The sequence below is a fragment of the Patiria miniata genome, unplaced genomic scaffold (assembly GCF_015706575.1).
Source record: "Patiria miniata isolate m_02_andy unplaced genomic scaffold, ASM1570657v1 HiC_scaffold_9, whole genome shotgun sequence".
Lineage (NCBI taxonomy): Eukaryota > Metazoa > Echinodermata > Asteroidea > Valvatida > Asterinidae > Patiria > Patiria miniata.
Genome location: NW_024037076.1, coordinates 7,464,963 through 7,488,273, shown reverse-complemented (window position 1 = coordinate 7,488,273; position 23,311 = coordinate 7,464,963). Strand labels below are relative to the sequence as shown.

The 23,311-nt window shown below is 41.9% G+C and overlaps 1 protein-coding gene across 1 annotated transcript in view; it reads left to right on the top strand.

Moving 5' to 3' along the window:
* Positions 1 to 23,311, top strand: part of LOC119720388 (argininosuccinate synthase-like) — a 130,558-nt gene that overhangs the window by 13,828 nt on the left and 93,419 nt on the right. The window contains exons 4-5 of the mRNA XM_038190051.1: positions 13,099 to 13,275; positions 16,152 to 16,242. Coding sequence (XP_038045979.1) covers positions 13,099 to 13,275; positions 16,152 to 16,242 — 268 coding nt within the window. The remainder of the gene's footprint in view (positions 1 to 13,098; positions 13,276 to 16,151; positions 16,243 to 23,311) is intronic.

Here is a 23,311-nt window from a genome sequence, read left to right as displayed (position 1 = left end):
TTTATATACAGCGGCAGTCTGTTTCCTTCCTCCATAATGAAACAACAAACATACACCGTGTCGCGGACTCCCACCTTGTGGTTCTATAGCATGTAATGCTAAACCCGGAACCAGACTTAAAACGCATTTCTCAATCCGTGGTTTCATCATTGGTTTCGGGCGATTTTGAAGTTCTTGGTGAAACGCTGGCTAAATTCATGTCCCGATTTCACACACAAAAATGGATACGGACGGGCCCACCTTTAAATAATCAGAAACAGTTTTGTATAATGCAATTAGGTTTTAACGTTGTCAGCGATCAGCGAACAACAAAATCTAGACCCGAAGCCAAACCAGTTATAAGACCGAAGTTTCACATCTTCTTATCTGTGACGTGAGCTAGCAATGGAAACTGTTGGTTGGGTACCATACAGCATGTCTTTGGATTTCCGTAATAGACTGGTGCCTTGTATTCTTTCTCTCTTGTGTTTGTTGCTTTTTATTGTAATTTAGTGTTCAAATATTTGTGACTCGAATTGACTCGAGCTAAATACTTGACTCAACTCGACTCGACTCGACCACACTCTGTGACTCGACTCGACTCGACTCGACCTTGTTGACCTAATGACTCGACTCGACTCGAGTCACTTCTTTAAAATGACTCGACTCGACTCGAGTCACAAAAATCAGTGACTCGTTACAACTCTGCCGGGCCTTCACAGAATCATTCTTTTGTCTGGTGCCCTTGCAAGTTGCCTTGATATCTCTTTTAAGTGATGCAGTTTATTGGAGATTTTATCATTCTGTTTATTGTCCAGATTGTTGGAATTGCATGGGACTTGTTGCAAATTTCCGGCTTTATGGCATTCTTGAATGAATGTTTCTTTCATTAGTCGGTTGCATAATGTCAGGTTAATTGGCAAGACTATGGTGCAGGATTCCATACTTTGAGATAAGTTCATCCTTATCTGTGCTTAGCATGCATGGACATCTTCTATGTCTGTCTCCAACCAGCTTTTCTTCAGCCAGGAGTTTTGTAGATTGGTGTTCTTCTTCATCCTCAGCATACAGCAGAATTTTGACATATCTGCACTGCACTTGGAGTCTTTAGAACAAGTATTTGTCCTACAGAGTCCGGTCAGAGGTGGTTTTATGTAACTTCATACATAAGGAGTTCATCAGACACTTCTTTGAAGCATTGTCTGGAATTCTTATCTACCACGGTTCTCCCTGACCACGAGCTTCTGCCTCAACATACACTCGTTTGTTGCTTTAGAGAAGGATATCCTTCCTTAGGGAATGAACTAGATCAGGATACTTCCAACTGGATCAGGTTTCGGTTTACTTCACCCATTTTCTCAGTCGGTAGAAGTCTGACCTATGGCGGCCCATTATCAAACTTTTACATACAGCATAGGACTTCAGATGGAAACGCTGTCTACCTCCCTCCAGTCTCTGAAGACAGGTTGGTTTGCCGCTTCCATCTATCATTGGGATACTAATGTCCTTGTACATGTTGTACAGTACCCATATTCATGTACATGGGTCATCAGAAGTGAAGTTCCGCGTGCCTACAGGGTTTCGCTACAGACCTTTTGGATTTTCACAGTTCCTTTGGGTCTTTATAAGCATCACCGTTGTTGTGACAGCATTCATTCTTACAGCAAAATAGATCCATTTGCTCTTGTTCTTAGATGATAGGCTATAACAGACCGTACATGTATATCCAGTATAGCCTTTAACAGTCTGCCTAACTCCAAGCCTAACTTTAGCACCAAGCACTTGGTCAACTAAAGAGAGCCAGTTGCATTCCTTCAACCATAGCTATTGACAGTGCTCAAAGCCTTGCATTTGCTCATATCCAAAGTCCTAATCAAGCTTGTCCTGGTCCAGACGGACAATTCCACAGTTCAGATGTAGTGTACTTCATGCATCGTCCGAGGAACTCACTCTTTCTCCCTGCCTGGCCACTTCAGAGCCACCCAGTTGGCTGTTCCTTCTAACATTTCACCTGGCCAGAAAGAAGGTATTGAAATCACTCCAACAGAATGATTTCTTCTACCATAAGTCAGAGATGCCAACATACACGATTTGGGCGTAGCATGTACAAAATAATGTACATCATTCTACTTACCTGTAGAGCGAATACTGTCCGAGTACCTGGCCCTGGGGTATGAAGAAGACTCGGTGATACCAGCCGACATGATGGTGGCAGCTCTCCATTGCCTCGATCGCGGCCTATGCTCCGCTCTCGACCAGTTCGCTAAAGTGTCAACCTTGGCAACATCGACAAGCCGCGCCAATGTGCTAGATGCTCTTTTCCTTCCTTCACCTGGAGCACGTAAGCGTCTCGATGACCTTCCGCTCTCAGGCCCGGACTTATTTTCTGGTAAGTTCCAGGAGTCCATGGAGGCCGAAGCAAAGCGCCTCAAGGCCACTGAGAAAATAAATCTGGCTCAGGCTGTTGGGCCTTATGGCCAGTATGGTGGACTTTTTGCAGGTTGAGGATGAGGCCAATTCAACTTCACCTGCTTTCTTTCTACAAACCCCGTTGGCACCCGATCGACCATCCGGTGCCCACTACGTCTTGGCTAGTCCCCCACCTTCGTTGGTGGCTAGTCGAGGCCCACATAACGCAGGGTCAGGGTACGGCTGGGGGCCTACCCTCCACCCGCGACAGGTGGCGGGCGTGTGGGGCCCCGAACACCAATCATCCCACATCAATGTCCTGGAAATGCTGGCAGTTGCCAACGCACTAAAACATTTCCTGTCAGACGTCAGAGGGCAAGCAGTCCTGGTACGATGCGACAACGCCACAGTGGTGGCATACATCAATCACCAGGGGGGCACTCGGTCAGGCCGTCTGTGTGCACTAACGTGGGATCTCACCCTCTGGTGCATACATCACGGGATAGCACTGTCGGCAGTCCACATCCCGGGCGAAGAGAACGTCACAGCTGACGCTCTCTCCAGAGGCTGGATCGCCCTGACAGAGTGGTCACTGCTCCCACAGGTGGCTCAGTCGATCTTCCGACTAATCGACCGGCCTCATGTGGACCTATTCGCGTCACGAATGAACAATCAGCTACCGATCTACTGCATGAGGGGCCCAGATCCCAACGCGTGGCAGACCGATGCACTGATGGTGCGGTGGTACGGCCTACTGGCCTACGCCTTCCCACCCATCTCCCTCGTTTCTTGAGTGCTGACCAAGATCGAGCAGGAGGATTGCCGAATCCTCCTCATAGCCCCGTTCTGGCCCCGCCAGCCGTGGTTCCCCCGGGGCTCGTCCGGCTCTTGGTTCACCGCCCGGTAATTCTACCGAGGAGGGCCCAGCTCGGGAATCAGTCACCAGGCTCCGGGGGATCTTCACCTGACATGCTGGGTATTGTCACGCGATCCGTCTGCTCAGCAGGCCTTTCGCGACGAGCTGCAACAATTGCAGCCCAGTCCCGCAGAGCCTCAACCAGAAAGGTGTACGATAGCCGACTACGCCATTTCTTTAAATGGTGTAGACGGCAATCCATTCATCCCCCCAATACTTCTGTAGGGGAAGTGGGGGATTTCCTCCTAGACCTTTTTAACAGTGGGCTCACGACGGCCACGGTCAAAAATTATCGATCGGTAGTTGCCGCGATTCATTACGATATGGTTATGGAGAAAAACCCACGATCACAGACTTTAAACCAAGTCTAGTTTTACGCATGCGGGGCGTGATTGTACCTAGTGATTTTCATTGCATATATATAAAATACAGAATAGTGAGCGTACGTATCGGGAACGAAGTTGCCGCACTGCTGTACGGGTACGACGTACTGTATGTAGCTAGCTGTGCACATGCGTGCACTACAGTATACATTGTACTACAACGAAGCTAGCTGCATCAATTCGCCATCGAAGCTTAGCCCGGGAAAGCTGGAATAATGGAGACTCCTCTGAAAAAAAGGAGACTTTCTGAGCAGAAATACCTTCGGGAGTACACAACTGAGTGGCCTGTAAATTATCGTGCGATCTAAGCTTGATGGTTTCCATGCATTCTGTGTTCTTTGGAAGTGCGACTTCAGCATCAGGCATGCAGGCAAGAACGACGTGGCTAAGCATATTAACACTGCAAAACACAAGTCTTACCAGTCCACAAAGTCTGTTGCCGGGTATTTTACTTCGGCTCAAGATAACAGCGTCATTGACGCTAAAGTGCATTGCGTCGACTTCATGGTGGAACACAATATACCCATAGCAGTGGCTGATCACAGGTATCCCTTGACCTAATGTGCTCGGCGATTTAGGCCCATATGCTGGGGGGATTATGGGGGTTCAAACAAACTCTGGGAAGATTTCCATACGCGGACAATGCTTATTATTATTCCCTAGGCTATAGTGACCTACATTGTACAGCCATGCAATGCAATGACAAGTCCCAAAAAGTCGAATTTAGCATTGACAAAAACGAAGCATTTACTTAGAAAACTGTTCAGAGCAGTCTCATAGGGTTTGTGCACAGGGTATTGTAACGAGTTCCACTCGGAAGTAAACAAAAAAATCACTTTTGATGACACAACCCCTCAAAAATCTTGCCTCCAAGCTGAAAACAAGCAAATTTTATTTAAAAAGTCAGGGAAAGTGGCCCTGAAATGCCTCAGATTTCACCACAGAGCATCTGGAGTCCAAAATTTTCCAGGGCCCTTGAGCGGGCCCCGGACCCCATGCCAAAAAGGCTTCGCGCTTCGCGCTCGCAAAGAAAAAAAAATCCACTGGCTACTCTTTTTAGAAATTCAATGTTGGCATCTCTGCATCAGTATTCAAATAAAGGTCCTCAACATTCTCAGAATGCTATCGGTACTTGCACTTATCTACATGTATTTGCATCCTTTAACAGCTAGAAACATTATTAATTAATAGAGACTGCTGGTGGCTTATCGCCCAGATAGTGATTCACTTCCCTCTTGAAGCTGGCCAGATTCCTGTTAGTGGGTATGTGGGCAGGAAGAGAGTTCCATATTTTGGCCGTAGATAGTGAAAAGGACCTTTGATGGCTGACCAGGTTTGATCTTGGTACCTCCACTGCCAGGTTGTGTGGTCGGACAGACTGCCGTAGCCTTGGATCTGGTATATACCTGCTTGGCATCAGCTGACACAGGAGTTCTGGAGCCTCCTGAAAAAAAATACGATGGAATAGGGTTGTTGTGCCTACTGCCCTGCGGTGACTCAATGGATGGATACGATGGTCTGGGTATTCATCTCTAGAGAGTCCGATGATACGCTTGTCTCTGTTCTGAATTGAATCAAGTTGAGCAAGGGAAGTAGGTGTTGCACTGAGCCAGGCAGTACTCGCATACTCCATCTTAGAGCGTATCGTAGCTTTGTAGATTATGGCTCTCTGGGCTGGCAAGATATAAGGAGAGACTCTTCTCAGAAGTCCCAGCTGCTGACCAGCAGACTTCACCATTTTGGTAACCACTGGATTCCAGGACAGGTTGTTGCTCAGGGTGAGGCCAGATTCCTTTCCACTCAAGACTACCTTCAGAGATCGATCTTTAAGGTAGTCAGTCAACCAGGCATGCAGTGAAAAGCCATATGCAGCAAGCTTAGCAAGCAGGCCGGGGTGCCAGACATGATCAATAGCAGACAAAGGCAGACAACACATGCTTCTCTGTTATTAAGTGTGTTTGTGAGACTCTGTGAAATGTAAGTTAGGGCATCTGATGTGGAATGTCCTGGTCTGTAACCAAACTGTCGGTGGGAGATCAGGAGGTGCTGGTCTAGGTACCTCCACATTTTCTTGCTGGTGAGCTTCTCCATCACTTTCGAGATGACAGATAGCAGAGAAATGGGCCTGTAGTTACCTGGTGTGTGTTTATCACCTTTCTTATGGCAGGGTGTGACATTTGAACACTTCCATTGGGCTGGCATGTGTCCGTTGTCGAAGCACAGCTGGAAGAGTCTGGCCAGTGGTGTTGCGAGCTCAGGGGCAGCCTTTTTTAGCACAAGGGCTGGGACATCGTCTGGGCCAGAAGCCTTGCTGATATCGAGCTGCATGAGTTGTTTTTTCACTTTGTTATACCAAAACACGATCTCGGAACAGCAGGAAGAAGACCCGGTGTGAAGCTTTAGAACGGTTTTGTTGTTAACTTCATCGGGGATGGTAGACTTTTCACTGAAAAATGATGAAAAGCATTCAGCTTTATCCTCTGAACTGATGTAAGTTTGTCTGTTGGCCTTCAGGACGGGGATTTCAGTCTTGCCACCCTTTCCTGCTAGTCTACAGGCTGTCCACCACCAGCTTTTGGAACCGGTTTGAAGTTCAGTTGTCATCTTTTCCCTGACTCTGTGCTTTTGTGAAGCGATGGCTTTCCGAGACGTACAGGTGTATTCGTTTCGAGCCTTGTTGTACCGAAGGCAAGATACAGGTGTTTGCAGAGCCCGCCATCTTCTCTATGCGCAGTTTTTCCTTTTCAAGGCCTTGTCACAGTCATCATTCCACCACTCAGGATGGTCAACAAATCAGTAGTTGTCTTATGTGGAATATAGCTACGCATTGCATTCTGGATGGTGTTGGTGATGTTTGAACATGCCACTTCTGGGTCATCTTTATTAAGAAGCTCATCCCAGGGTGTAGCTGCCAGGTCGTTTCAGAGTCCTGTCCAGTCTGCCTTCTTGTAGACCCACACATGTCTAGGAGGAGAGGGTTCTGAGAGGGGAGAGGCCTCCAGAGTAACCTTGATGAGATAATGGTCAGAAGTCCCAATGTTGCAGTTTATCTCTGTTGGTGTAAAGAGGTTTGGAGCATCTGTCAAACTTAGATCCAGGCAATTTCCATGTTGATGAGTGGGGCCATGAACAATTTGCGACAGATCATGTGAAATACACAGATTGAGAGCAGTTTTGCCTTCCTCATCAGTCTGTGAACGGCTGCCAAGCCACTCTCCGTGGTGGCAATTAAAATCCCCTGCTAGGATACAGATGTTAGCCTTGGTTTTGGTCAAAAGGCCGTCTAGGTTCTTGTACCATTCCAATGTTCTGATAACCTTCTTAGGGGGACAGTATGCCAATGACAACAACACAGTTCCACTCTGAGACTGCATGGAGAACACCATCAACTTGTGTGATTTTGGTTCCAAGTTTGTTTCTCTTACTATTGGGAGTCCATTTTTGTGATAGATTAAACAGCCACCCCATCCACTATCATCACTCCTATCTTTACGCATTGATGTGTAGCCATTGAGGTTAATAAGTAGACTGTCATCTGGAACTGAGCTGTCAAGTTTGGCTTCTGTGATCAGGAGGTCCAGCTTTAGAGACGTGGGTGTAAGATGTATCCTTGCTTGTAGCTGGCCTAAGACCTCTGATATTAGTCAACCATACATTCACAGTCTTTAATCTTTCTCGGGGGGCATTTCCAGTCGTCAACGGTGCATCCGATCTGTTTCGAGGCTTTTCTTTATGAACTTTCGCGACAAATAATACAGAAATAGGGTCGTCAGCCTCATAAGGAGGTTTGAAAAAGAAGCACCCACTGGGAAATCCAGCACTAGATAACAGCACGTATAAACACTGCATCTTTGCAACGGAGGTTGCCAGTGCCGGCAAAGGTCATTCTCAGCTTCTTTGATGCTGCTCTGCAACAACATCTCCCTTTCTTTCCATGACAGATATAGTAGAGGCAGTTTGTCATTGCTATCCTCCACCGCAGTGTCCATCTCAGAAGGACTATTGGCCCCTACCATAATGAATAAACAGGTTGTATGCCAGGCGTCAGGCAGCTTCTACCAGATGTATTTGTTATTCATTACACTGCCAGAAGACTGCGAAGTTACCCTGCTGCCAGTAGCTTCATCTGTAACCCTAGGTAGGGGGGTCTAGAGGGTGCTACACTTGCCCAAGGTGAACCCCCAGACTAGTGGAGGGAAGAAGTTGTCTTACTTCTCCATTCTAGACTGCTCCAGCAGATCTAGCCACTTCCAGGCTACCAGCTTCCAATTCCAGCCTTTCGCCAAATTTATACTTATCCTATGGTCCTCTGGTCTAGAAGAATCCTTCAGCTTCAACGCGACAGGAATTCATGCATTTGATGGACAGAGTTATGAAAATACATGTAACTGTAGCACTCATACCGGTACATGTAGCTCCTTTTTGGCCACAGCAGCCATAATCCCTTTACTTCTGGACCACCTTGGTCTCACAACAATCATTCTACACCCAGACACAGCCACTCTCCATCTTTGCGCCTGGATGCTATCATTATCTGAAAGCTACAGTCTTCACAGTCAGAAGCAGATTTGATTCCCTATGGGGTATGATAGTAGCTGCCAATCCCCGATCTGCATCTGCACCTTCGTTTGGGATTTCGCTGACAATCTTTCACACCAGTTTCACCTAAGCCCCATTTGGAACCAACAGGTACATTGAAGCTCTCCTGTCTGTCAGCTTGCAAAACCCATATTCTTACTGGCTGCTGCAGTAGCTTGCCTTAAGAAGGGAATTTCACTAATTTACCATGTCATAGCCATTGGCACATGACCGCATTTACTTTATTCCACAGGTGAAGTTCAACACATGGAATAAATCAACTTATTTCCGCACCAGATATTTTCGGCCAAGTTGACATCCTCTTCATTAGTAGCAGAGGATATGGTGGTGCCCCATGCAAGCTCTGCAGAACTACAATGCTCGCACTGAGCCTTCAAGAGGCTACATCACGCAAATGCTCGTACATTCATCTAGCATCATCTTCAAGCCTCTGTGAAAAATGATTGCTCGATTGTCAGTGGCCATACAGTACCTTCCCAAAATCAAGGATCAAAATTTCAAGCTCAGGAAACACCCAGTGTGACAACTTCCTGAACTGTTCTGCTTGGAGCTTCCTTTTCAGATACAGGGAATGGACTGTCTTTTTCAGGTATCAGAAAAGTGGACTGCTGGAAGAACCTTTACACTGTCATATCTTGCTTATAGCTGTGCCTGTTGTGCAAGCAGAGTGTTGCAAAAGCAGGAATTCTTCCAGGAAACTGCACAATTAGCAGCCTGCAAAGCCTGCAAAGCTCCTTTAGAATATGTCCCTAAGCTTCCCTCCCTAGAGTCTTCGGTGCTACTCTGCAAATGTAGGTAAACAGAGGTGAGATGTTTTCTGTAATGAAATTCCTAAAATCGAAAGGGATTTTCCATTCTAGTAAGAAAACACTCCCCTCTGTTTACCATCCCTCCCAATTTATGGGAACCCCCCCCCCCCAAAAAAAAACCCAAAACTAGGAGGAGTCTTTGTGTAACAGGGCTATTTAAGGGACATGTAGTGGGCGCGGAGGGTGAGGCTTGGGCGCTATTCTTTTCAGCCAATGTTTGTGTACATGCACACTGATATGCAAATGTAGGTAAACAGTGGTGTTTTCTTACTAGAATGGAAAATCCCTTTGGATTTTAGGAATTCTTAATCATTTGCAACAATCAACCAAAGGGAAGGATTAATTCATTTTTATGCAACGGTATAAAGTGACTCATTTGGAGCTGGGTACTTTGTACCTGCACCCGGGTCCATACATGTAGTGCTGATTCCCGCGGCACTCAGAGCCGGGTCCATCAGAGCTGATTCCAGCACTCAGAGCTGGTGTGATATGAAAATTGGACTCCTGTGAACATCAGACTCCTGTTTGGTTTTATTGGTTAAACCCTCTCGCGTCCTTTTCCTAATTGTCTATGCATGGGCACATGCATTACCTCCTATGATTCTTTGTTTCATAAAACCTTAATTCACACTACACCACAGTATTGTAGTCAAGTACCAACATCGAGTCTGAGTTCCAAGTCACAACCTCGAGTCCGAGTCCGAGTCACAAGTGTAATGCGTGCAAATTAAAGGTTGCAAATTAAAGCAAAACAGTAGCACAAACCAACACGACATTCAGCATGCAGTGACGGACACACGAGCCCAGCGTAAGCACAATGACCACGTTAACAATGCAGCAACTAAAGCATGAAAAGCGACCTATTCACGACTACGCTCAGTGTACACACGGAAATCAGTGAAGCAAGCTAAGCAAGCAGCGGATGGTGCGATCACACATACAAATGATGCAGCCCAAAAAAACAACAGTGGTGGTAAGCAAACTAGCTCACAAGTACCTGAGTAGCCCTATGCAGTCTCGAAATCAAATAAAATAACTTCAAAATAACTGCCTGTCAAACAGATATGTCTTCGTTCAACAGTACTTTTGCTTGTATGCTCTGTATATTACAAAACCAGAGTAGGGTACAATGACAAATGCTTTCCCGGACAAGCCCCCAAATGTAACGCGCAAATTAAAGGTTGCTGCGAAACTTTAATTTTCGGGCCGTTTGTCACCCTAACAAGCAAAAATACTATGAAGAAAACTCTGTAAAACTTAGTAATAGAATTCGAAAAGAATTTAATCAAATTAAACAATTAAACCAAATAAACAAAGAATTAAATCAATCAAAATGTTAAATGAAAAGTAAACAAATAAACGCTTAACTGGGTATTAATCAAGTAAACGGAATAACAAGGAACAAAATTAAATCCAAAACAAAACACCAAGAAATATCAAACAAATTAAGTTACAATTCACCTGTCTTCAACTCTTCAACTTAGGCCTAATTCCTCAAATCAAATCTTCAAATCAACTTTCCAAATCAAATCTCCAAATAATACTTCAAATCAAATCTTTAATCAATACTTAACAAAGTATGGTGGGCCCACCAATATTTTCGCGAATCACGCGTTGTCAGCTCCTCCGGTCGGTTCACGGTTGTCCCTTGGACTTGAAGGCCTTGAACCCTCCAGAGACTGGGCAGCTTTCTGTCTCAGTTGCTTCAAGCAGGCGTCGTCTGTGCTTCGTCTCGCCGTGTTGCTTGGCCGGGGTAGGGTTCTTCTTGATCGGGAGCTTCAATACGGGCCCATCAGGCTATGCCAGATAACGCCTTGCTCTGGCGCACTGACCCTGAGCCATCTGAAATTTATAATTTCAAAACCTAAAACGTCTATATTCTATAATAATACTCCCTTCTACTAAAGAGCATATTTGGCCAACCAAATCATAAAAATAACCGTCATCTGCGCAGACATAATCTGTGACGTCATCTTTCTCAAAATTCCAGTTAAACTTCAAATAAAGTTATCGATTCTCAAACCATGATCCAATGACATAATCTATAATTAAATCGACCAATAAGTGATCCAAAATTCTAATGAAAACTTAGAAAGTCATATGACGTCATAAAAATAACTACATGTACGCACATCGGTGCTAACTAAAACTATGTCTCATTAGATCATAAATCAAACGTCAATTTTCTCAACAAAATATAGACAAAATTCGCTAAAATCAAGAATCTGGTATCTATGTTAGCCAATAAAATTACTCACGGTAGATCGAGCAGATCGGCCACCTCAAAAGTGGAAATTTCTGGATCCAAACTCAACGGTTTTGGAGTGACCGTGACTTGCTATATTGCGATCGCAAAGTCCTCTGGCATTCGCGCGATATCTGCAGCATTCCAAAGCCAGCGGGTGAAAAGCGCTATTTGCATAAGAATCACTCGCTTTCACTTTCTGCACTCACACTGACACACTGGATCATACCATGGCTCAATCAACAATAGGAAGAAGAACAAATACAACATACACAGGTGTTTACATTGATAAATCTTTATTTACAAACAAAATAGACTTCGCCAGTCTCGTTTAGGAAACATTTAACACAGTATGGAGAAGTTCTATTCGCTAAACATAAGAAATAAGAATAAAAGTATAGGAAATTCACATCAGTTCTGACAACAAGTCACTTGGTCTTAGTTGTTCACCAAACTAATCAATTTTTTAAATTACTTTTCAATCATCCATTCTGTCTCTTAAGTAAATCCCAGTGTATGTAGTTTACTGTATGTGTGTACATGTTGTTGTACACTTTTTGGCATGACACCGGGCCCTGGTGCTCGTCGTGCAGGCGGAAGACGTGCGTGTGCGGCCCCTGGATACGATTTTCCACGGTGACTTGTTTTGTCAATGGAGTAAAAAAGAATGTTACAAATACATAACGCTATGTTTTTTCTTTTGATGAAACTACGTGACTCCAGTCACGAGTCACCAAGCTCGAGTCCCAGTCATCATGGTCGAGTCCGAGTAATTTTCCAGTGTGACTCGAGTTGAGTCCGAGTCACGAAAAATGTGACTCGAGTGCGACTCGAGTCCGAGTCCTGGACACAGCTACACCACTTGTCCAAGCATGGAGCTGGTCCAAATAACTCTGAGCGGTCTGGCCACACGCCGCCCATGCACGTTTATTGTCCATCATACAGGGCCAGTATTGGGTTCAATGCTCTATATGCACGCCTCATGGCCGACCGCAAACTCGCAAGGGCTCTGTTGAGCGGTTTGTCTCAAACTTTCCATGAAATATTGTTTTGACTAGCCGGCCAGAGTGAATGTCCCGAGCCTCCCTACGATTGAATTCCTATGTAGCCAATTCTCGGCTCCGGGTTTTGTGTACAGAGAATGGGTAATTTAATATAGAACCGATTCTTTTGGAGCCAGGAATCAACAATGGTGGGTACCCGGTTCTTGAAAAGATTGGACTCACGGTGCCGGTTCCCATATTGGAACCGGGGAACCGCCGGAACCTTGCAAGCCTAGTAAGCTGGTCCCAGAATACTGTACACAATATTTTATTCAATTGTTATGGAATAGCAATTCACTGGAAGTACATCAGTCTACACAATGGGCCCATTCATGAACCCATTCAATGGTGTTGTGTTGTAATGCTATACAATAACTCCGCCCAGCTCAAAAGTGACACTCGGTCAGAAATACGAGATTCTCAAGATGTCCTTTGCGGCCGGTTGGCTTGTGTGTACATGTGAAGGGCACCCACTTTGGTGACTCGCTGCACAGTCTACCATCTCGTTCGTGCTAAAACACCGCACCACGGAGGAGACTATAGGCTGGCCCTAGCTCTGGGACTAGCAAATGTATTTCTTTTCAGATGTTTAAAATTGTTATAATTTAAACTTATCAAAGTTAGTAATAACCTGCTTGAATGTCAGTAAATGTTCACTTTATGTTTTTGAAGTAATTTTCTTTTAATTCATATTTTTTGTTTGTTTTTGAGGCAGATCATTGCTCCATGGAAGATCCCGGAATTCTACAACCGTTTCCTGGGTCGCAATGACCTATTTGAGTATGCCAAGAAGAACGACATTCCGCTGTCTATCACCCCAAAGAAACCCTGGAGCATGGATGGCAATTTAATGCACATCAGTTACGAGTCTGGTATCCTTGAGAATCCCATGGTAATTACATTGTGTGTAAGGTTGGGGGCGATCTCGTTGATCTGTTGAGCATATTGTTAAGCAAAGGAAATAGCAGAGCCCCCAGCATCGTCATGTTTGCCCTCGGGACAAGACAGAGTAAAAGGTGTTTGTAATGAAGAAGTTCTTCAGTGAGGGGTGAAACCCAGTACTGAATTACATCTCCCCAATGCAAATACCACCATTTTTTAAAAACTGTTACTGAATGTTTCTCGGACAATACATTCTATGAAAAAATAATTTTGCAGTACCTTACCGGTAGCACACTTACAAGACCTAAATTCTGTTACCATACGACCAAATCCCTGTTTTCAAATTTACTCTCATTTTCCAAGTATTGGTCTGAGTTCCCATAAAACTTTGACACAAGGGTCATGAGTAGCAAAGATAATGTGGGAGATATTTCAGCTGAGGTGAATTATAATGTAATTAACAGAAGTTTAGGTTAAGTTTCTTGGGGAAAGTTTTTACATTGTACAGGCTTTGATGAATTTTGATGACATTAGATGCACTGACCGTTAGGTGGGAAGACACATTTCGTCTTTGAAATAGTGAGGTCAAAAGTCAAATGTTTCAGATTGGATGAATTTTGATGCAACTTGAATGGAGTGATCCTTGAGTGGGGAGGCGGGCAGGGGGGGGGGGATCATGATGCCTCTCCAGAAATTGGAGGTCAAAGGACTATAGGGGTCGTATAAGGTTTTTTTTTTTTTTTTTTAAAGGGCACGCAATGTGACTGTCTTTCAACAGAAATGAATGGATGTTGCTGAGGGGATGCTGATGTTTTGTGTTGAGGATTTTGTGTCATAGGTCATCCAGGGGTCAATTGAAGTCATAATGGACAAAATCTGAAAATGCTATTACATAGAAACATGGTTACTCAAAGCAATATTGCTTAGAATTAAGGTTATTGAAGTCTTAAGGTATAGTGTATATGATTTGGGTCAAGGCCATTTAGGATCATTAGAAGTCATTGTTAAATGTGCTTCAAGTAGGCTTCGCGCACATGTTGGTTGCAACTGGTGATCACTTTGTGTGCAAAATGAAAGCCAGCAGCATACATGTACACACACCCAATGTAGGCCATAGGCCAAAATCTGTATCAGGTCTAGAAGTTGAGGTTCGACTTTTTTCCTGATTACTTTGCACATTTTTGGTCAAAAATAGTATCTTTGCGATAACTCTTTTGTTTTAAATACATATAAAAAGGAAGTTGGCATGGATAATATGAGTCGTTATTTAACACGGGACACGATGCTCACATTTTTGAAAGTTTTTTTGTTGTGGAATCAATCGTTTCAAAGATGAATGTGATGAGATTTTGATGTGGCGTTATTTAGTAAGGATTTGTATTAAATGTAGGTACATCTGTTGGCCCTTTTCAACACAAAATCAATCACAAGTCAATCACTAGTCATTCAGTTTCAAATTAATAAGTGACACACTATTTTTTTCCTCCATTTCTTTACCCAGAGTACCTGTTTTTGGGGGCATACAACAGGGCTTTCCGAATCCAAATCGAAAAGGCATCGCGCTGTCTTGCAAAAACAAATCGTATGTGACGTGACATGACGTGCGAGCGCTATAGTGCCCGCAGTCTTTGAAATTTACGCGCAGTTCACTCTGAATAGCCGGTCAGCTTCGCCGCTTACGTTTTCCCCATGGCCAGGGGTTAATGGGGGAACGCGCATGCGCCCATAGAGGTGAGGCTGGTATGCAATAGCAGCGATGCATTGCGATCGCCCTCATGTGGTATAGTTACATTGGGGAAAAAATCCCCTGTATTTCTAATTTGTGCAAACGACGTTGCATGCACATTGTAAAATATCAATTAACATGTTCCAAACTGCAACCGAGAAACGAAGTTGCCACTAATTTAAAAATTTAAGACGAGATTACAGGCTTTGGCCCACGGTCTAATGATTTTGTTTCAAAAAGTTGGATTTTTCATTCCTCAATTAAAAGATTAAATTTTAAAATATTCCTCATAATATGGAAAGACATTTAAATCATGTAATAAACTTACATATTTTCCCATTATGATTGGGATTGATGTTGAAATTACGCTGGTTTTTGCTGCTTGAAAAGAGTCATTTTAACTCCGAGTACGAAAAACGTTGCGCGCACGACACGTTACATTCACGGGCCATGCGGTGACGTACAGACCGGTCCATGCATTCAAGATCCACGGCAAGAATCTTCTGCTCGGGTGACTGTTTTCAACTAGGTCTTGATGGTAGTATTGCATTGCAGACGTCAAGAAACCATACACGAGTCGGAAGTTTATGAAAAAGTGCATTCAACCATCTTCGTTCCCTGATTATCAGTCTATGATTATCAGTCTGGTTTTTTTTTTAGCTTTTCCGCATAGTTGCGGAAAGCCTTTCTTGCTGTTCTGATTTTGTTTCTTTCTTTCTTCCCCCATTTGTTCTTATCCCAAATCCCACAGACTTTGTACATGATTTTTGTAACATCCACTTTTGGCATTACTCTTTGTAATTATTCAAATTCAGCATAAATTGTAGGCATAGTCCCTATGCCTATAGCAAAGTTGTGTCCTTAACAGTGACGTTATCATGACGTCACCATGGGTCACGTAACGTCAGCTTAAAAGTGTAAATTTGGGAACACTTGATGAACTAAATTCCAACACACAATTATAGTATTACATGTACCAGAAAAAACAAACAAAGTTATTTTGATAAACATTTATTATAAGTTGCAAATAATATACATATTCCCTTTCTTCTTCATTTCTCTATGCAGCCATTCCATTTTATATAAATATCTGCTTTGGTTAGCACACACATGGGTTGTCTTTTTTTTTTCTGCTTCCCCCCTCCAACCCCATATTACAGACAGAGGCTCCAGATGACCTTTACCAGATGACGGTTGACCCCAAAAAAGCTCCTGATATTGCAGATAAGTTGGAGATACAATTTAAAAGAGGTGAGCCCATAGCTGGAAAGTGTGACAAACTCATAATTACAATTTGTTCGTCTGACAAGGACCAACTCCCTGCCACGAATGACATGCTCACAAATAAATTCTATATGCCATTTAAGTAACTTTTTCATGTTAAAGGCAAATTTGTCAAGGGCATTCAGTGGCAACCAGGAAAAAATAGAGTAGACTATTACCATGATTATGACAATAATTATTGTCATTGGTGTGTATTGATTGATTGAGGGAATATAACTGAGAGACACAACCTTTTGCACACATTGGAAGTTGTTTCATTTGGTATCGCTGAATTCAAATGTATGTTTTCATGTCCCACCAGCAAAGCCAAAGTTTCTGCTTATACTGTTTCGGCCTTGTCCGTCTGTGTGCGTGCACGCATGCTTACATAGGCATAGAAGTGGGGTACTTCCTTTGTTCTCATGTACTAAAATTTTGCAGCGTCGCACACTTATGTCAAAATGCTCTTATTTTAACCATAGTTAATTTCCTGGGCTGAAATTCGGACTTAATATCCCTTTTCTAAAACTCTTCCATTTGCGACAGATCAACCCACCTTGGAAATTCCTAGTTTTTGAGTAAAATCCACATATCTATTTCGTAAAAAACTTGTGAGGTACCAAAACGGTACCCTGCAAGTCGGTGGGCATTCCTTGTGGGGTACCTCCCATTGTTCCGGTACCCCACAAGGCATTGTTTGTACACGCACACGAACACACAGTCGTATTTTTCATAACTCCCGAGGATCGTCAATTGTTCTTTCCCTTGTCCCTGTAATATAACACTCTCCCATAGACTTTGCACATCAACGCATGATCGAGGACTGTTTTCAACGAAATATGAAAGCTTGAGGTCAACAAAGAATCTTTTGTTCTCCCTTTATCTGTCAGTCCTCGGGGTGTATGTAGTGTAGGCCCACAGAACACCATGCATACTGCAATGCCCGTGCATGAAGGCACACATGTGTGTGCGTGGGCTTGTTTAGGCATTCAAACCGTAGACGAATAATGCCAGAGAACAAAAGCAAACAATATCGTCTGCGATTCCCAGCATACGTCCTCGATTGGGGTCGTGTACAACCAAAACAGGAACAATACGACATCCACAATTGACGGTGTGAATACAACTGGGTGAGTGCGTGCGTGCGTACATCATACTTTTGGCTTTTACAGTGATAACTCATGTTGGACTTGATTTATGTCAAGAACTTGGTAGTTAGGTTAGTCTGGGGATCTTCCAGGAACCTGTCACTTTTTGGAAGTTCAGGCCAAGGAATACAGTTTTCTCAGCATACACATGTAACTCAAGAAAAGCTTGGCATATATCAACTTGAGATTTAGTACATGTACCAGTATGCACAGCTACGTGGGTTGTTCTTAGCATTTCCAGTCACTTTTGGACCCCATATGCCAAATGTCAAGGTTGTAATTTATTAAAACCGAAGAAATAATGACATCATAATAACTCAAGTGAATTTAAATAACCATATTTTCTTTCCAGGTTTTGATCATTCGGACTTCAAACATTAATATTTTCATGTAGGCATTTTTCAAGGCATTGTGATACAACATTTAAGAAATGCAGGCGCTGAATTGGGGGGGGGGGGGGGGTGTCAGCCCAGGAAATTAACTATGGTTAAAATAAGAGCATTTTGACATAAGTGTGCGACGTTGCAAAATTTTAGTACACGAGAACAAAGGAAGTACCCCACTTCTATGCCTATGTAAGCGTGTGTGCGTGGGCTTGTTCAGGCATTCAAACCGTAGACGAATAATGCCAGAGAACAAAAGCAAACAATAAAGTCAAAATGCAGATATCTCCAGACATCAAAGGAGTGTAAATGCGGTGGCCGCAGTCGGCAGCCATGCCTCTGTGGAGCCGACTGCATTCACCGCACACACGACTGCGGTCAACACATTATTAAATCATTTCAATAACAATGGGGCCGTTTGTTAGTGAGCTGCATTGACATGTAGAGTAGGCAGAAGAGCTGGATGTTTTGTTGGTAACTAACGACCGGTCAAGCCGCGATGGATCCGGTCAAAACACAGTTTGACCTTTATGAGAAGCTCCCTAACATGCTTTGATACCCCGTTGCGGCATAAAAGCGCTATATAAATGCCTGGTGGTGGTGGTGGTGGTTGTTGTTGTTGTTGTTAACACTTCCCTGTCTATATATTTACCACGTTTGATATCAATCGGTCAAATAGTTTTAATGTTAAAGGACTATAAAGATTGCCTCATTAAATATTCATGACGTCATAAACAATAAACTGACCATTAATAAGAATGCAACATATTTATCCTTTAATGTTGCTTACTGCTAATATAAGGTGTCAACCAAATTAGATTTATAATTCATTAAATATGCTCATTAGGGCCTAAAATGAACACTCCGGTTACACCAGAAGTAGGGGTCACATGACATTGACATACCAATTTTCATCTATAACACTTCCCTGTCTATATACCTGCCAGGTTTGAGATCAATTGGACAAATACTTCTATAGTTATAAGACTGTAAAGAGTGTCTCATTAAATATTCATGACGTCATAACATGACAATAATTAAGTGCACAGTAACAATAACGCAATATAATTATTTGTCAATATAGCTTTGTATTAACGTGAAATTTCAACCTTATCAGATTAATAATTCATGAAATATGATATAGGGGTCTAAAATTACCACTTCCAGTAAACCCGGAAGTGAAGGTCACGTGACCTTGACAGATCAATTTTCATCTATAACACTTCCCTGTCTGTATACCTACCAAATTTGAGATCAATTGGTCAAATAGTTCTATAGTTATAAGGCTGTAAAAATTGAATCTATAAATAGATGTCACGTGACCCCTGCATACATCTTCAGGTGATGGTTAATGACTATGCTGAGTTTAAAGTTGATCGGATTTAAAATAATCCCCAAAGTGGCTTGTAGAATAAAAACGTGTACAAAACCAGTGGGAAAAGGGAAACTTTAACGAAATTAAAAGCTGTTCCTAATTGAAATTGGGAACAGCTAATAATTACCGAAAATGGGACCATAGGGAGACATTCCCATAGACTTGTGCACACAATTTTTCAAACTTAAATGTGCCCTAACCCAATATTTCCTGGTCCTTTTTCCACAAATTTCGGTATGTTTACTAATTAGACCACGAGCAACAGATATAACCCGGTTGCGACGGTAAAATTTTGCCTCTGAAGGGGGGCTGTGGAATTAGGGAGACATGAAAATGTCTCCCTAATGACCGATGTCTCCCAAGTGTCGAAGAAATTACAATAACGTGTCTCCCTAATGCTACATTTGTCGTTTTAATTATAATAATTGGCTGTTTCGGCACTTTTGCCGAAACAGCCTTTGTTTTCGTTCAGATTTTTTAAATTATTTTTTTGGCTGTTTCGGCAACCAGCCGAAACAGCCTTTGTTTTCGTTAAGATTTATTGTTTTCGTTAAAGTTTTTTTTTTTTTCCTTTTTTTTGGGGCTTTTTCGCAATTTTGCGAAAAAGCCTTTGTTTTTGTTCTCATTTTTTTTTTTTTTTTTTTTGGCTTTTTCGCAATTTTGCGAAAAAGCCTTTGTTTTTGTTCTCATTTTCTTTTTTAGCTGTTTCGGTGTACACACCGAAACAGCTCATGTTTTCGTTAAGATTTTTTTTTTTTATTTTTTTTTATTTTTTTTTATTTTTTTTGCTTTTTCGCAAAATTTGCGAAAAAGCCTTTCTTTTTGTTCTCATTTTTTTTTTTTTTCATCTTCTTTCTTCTTTTTGTCGCCTAAACCCCATAGACTTTGTGCACGTTTTTTCTGGCCTCCACTTTTGGCATTAATCTTTGTCATACATCATTCTAAGTTTGCATAAGCATAGTCCCTATAGCAAAGATGTGTCCCGAAGATTGACGTCATGATTACGTCATCGACTAATTTATTATAGATTTTTGAATATTTAATTTTTCCCAAAGACTTTGTACACAGAAATTTAGAAATAATTGTCAATTTTCAAAGGGCATTTTTGACTCTTTGCTAGTAATTCATTTACACCACTCTTTGTCCAAGCAAAGACCCTAATTCAAACAACATTGTGTAATGATGACGTCATGATGACGTCATCCGGTGTTTATTTATAGGCAATTAAATTGTGACACTTTTAATATTTAAAAATGCATAAGAAATCAACCGTATGCGTCCGCAGCATTCTGTTGCCGGCAAGTGGTAGAGTAGGTTAAGGTCTTTATTTCATTCAGTGTGCGTGAAATCACGTGACCCTTGCTTCCGGTCGAAAAAGGCCAAAACCGGAAGTATCTTATCATTTAAAAGTGGTAATAGATATGAACTTGCTTTTAACGGTGTTAGTCTCTTGGCCAATAGTATTCTTCAAATCATTTACCGATGACGTCATGCAATCTTCGAGCGCCCTCTAGCGACAGGTTGAAAATTTTCAAAAATGTGTTTTGAATAGATGTCTGTGGCGAAGTTTGTCAGAATCGCTTAAATATTGGTGTATAGGATGACCTTGACCCCCTTAAGACGTGTGAGAAGTTTTAGGCGTATGACGTCATCAGACCGGAAGTTATAATGAAAAGACCCTTTTTCCTTAGAAAATTCCTGAAAAATCAACCATGGCAGTTTTTATATTTGTTTTTACTTTAATTGTCGATTTAAGGGTAGGTCTAAAACATTTCAAAGTTTCGAGGCGATAAGCGAACTCGAACATACCCTGCGCACGCTTAAAACTTCACAATGACAATACCTCTGCTTCAAAACATGCACAGGACAGGACGTCCACAATGTACATGTACTTGCACGTACGTTGTACATAGGCACATACATCGTATGTCAGTCAGCCTGCAGCGCACGTGTTGCTGAGGTCAAATCCTGTCCACAGTGACCGTTTTAGCCAATTTTCGGCTAACTTTGACAGATTTTATGTTCATGCATGCGTATAGATAGGGACGTATTATAACACTTTTGGCATTAATCTTTGTCAGATATCATTGAAAGTTGGCATAAGCATAGTCCCTATAGCCAAGATGTGTCCCAAGGAGTGTCGTCATGGTGACGTCATCAAGTGATTTATTATGGATTTATGAATAATTAATTTTTCTCATAGACTTTGTACACAACTTTCTCCACAAGTCTTTCCCTATACAACACTGATATATCTTACTGAGTAGTTCTGAACTTCGGCTGAGAATTACTATGAGAAGGAAAAAGAAATCGTATTTTTTTACGCCTGTCATTTGATTGGAAATATTCCCAAGAGTTAGAATAGCAAGTAATATTTTATAAAAATGTTTCAGTTTAAAGGAAAATCACGCATTTAAAGGTGCAGGTTTTCTGCTGTGGGATTTTTAACCCATTGACTTTGTATACGTTTTCAAGCCACCATTTTTATAACTTGGCGATCTGGAATCGTCATCAAAGTTACAGCCAAGGAAGACCCGCATACAAAAATTATGCCAAGACTATGACGTCACGATGACGTCAGCACCTAATTTTTTTATTGATTTTTGAAAATTTACGTACATATTGTGAAGTCTTATATCTACAGAAATGTAAGTCCGATTGGGTTGAAACTTGGTATGTGGCTATACCAGGATGTGTTATAGATTAAAAATGAGGTGACGTCATGATGACGTCATCCTGAGATTTTATATGAATATTTATTTTTTTTGACCTTTTAGCCATATCTCCCGAATGCAAAATGCAAAATTCTTTTTTGCATTTGGTATGTCATGTAATAGCTATTCGCACAAAACTTGCAAAAAGGTGTGACGTCATCATGACGTCATCAAAATGCGATTTTTCAAAACTCATATAAGGAAAGGTCCAATTGTCGTGGAACTTGGTGGGTAGGTAGTTAATCATACTATTGTGCAAAGTTCGAAGTGACGTCACGATGACGTCATCAAAAATTTAAAAATAATTGTCGATTTTCAAAGTGCATTTTCGACTCTTTGCCAGTTATTTATTTAGATCACTCTTTGTCCAAGCAAAGACCTTGTACACACGCACATACATCGTATTGCTGAGGTCAAATCCTGTCCACAGTGACCGTTTTATCCGATTTTTCGGCTAACTTTGACAGATTTTATGTTCATGCATATTCAGCGCATATTATTGATTAATAAAAATCATAATGCGGAAAAGCCGCATGTGATTTTATATAGATTTTTGAATTTTTGGACCTTTAAGCCATATCTCACTAACGCAATATGATAAATTCAAAATTCTTTTTGTATTAGGTTCGCTGGGCAATAGATAAATGCACAAAATTTGGAAAAATGTGTGACGTCATAATGACGTCAGCAAAAATGCCATTTTTTGAAACACATATAAGGGAATGTCCGATCGTCTTGAAACTTGGTGGGTGGGTAGATAATAACACTAGTACACAAAATCTTGAATGACGTCACGATGACGTCATCGGTCGATTTTTAAAGATTTTTTTAATATTGCCAATTTTATTCTGCTTTCAAAATTTAACACTTCTATTAATCCGATTTTTTTCAAACTTGGTACAGACTAAAACCACAATAAAATAATGAGCACTGCCAAGTATTGTTACGATGACGTCATAATTAGACATGTGACGTCATCGTTAACTTGTATATTTTAAGCCTCTATATCTCATGAACAGTACGTCCGATTGGGTTGAAACTTGGTATGGGGTAGGCCGGGATGTGTTACAAATAAATATTGATGTGACGTCATCATGACGTCATCGTGTGATTTTATATAGATTTCTGAAGTTTTGGATCTTTAAGCCATATATCACGAACCCTATATGTTAAATTGAAAATTCTTTTTGTATTAGGTTTGTTAGGCAACAGGTATATGTACAAAATTTTTGAAAAATGTGTGACGTCATGATGACGTCATCAAACATGCGCTTTTTTGAAACACATATAAGATAATGTCCGATCGTCATGAAACTTGGTGGGTGGGTAGATAATAACACTAGTACACAACATCTTAAATGACGTCACGGTGACGTCATCAGTAGATTTTTTAAAGATTTTTTTAATATTGCCAATTTTATTCTGCTTACAAAATTT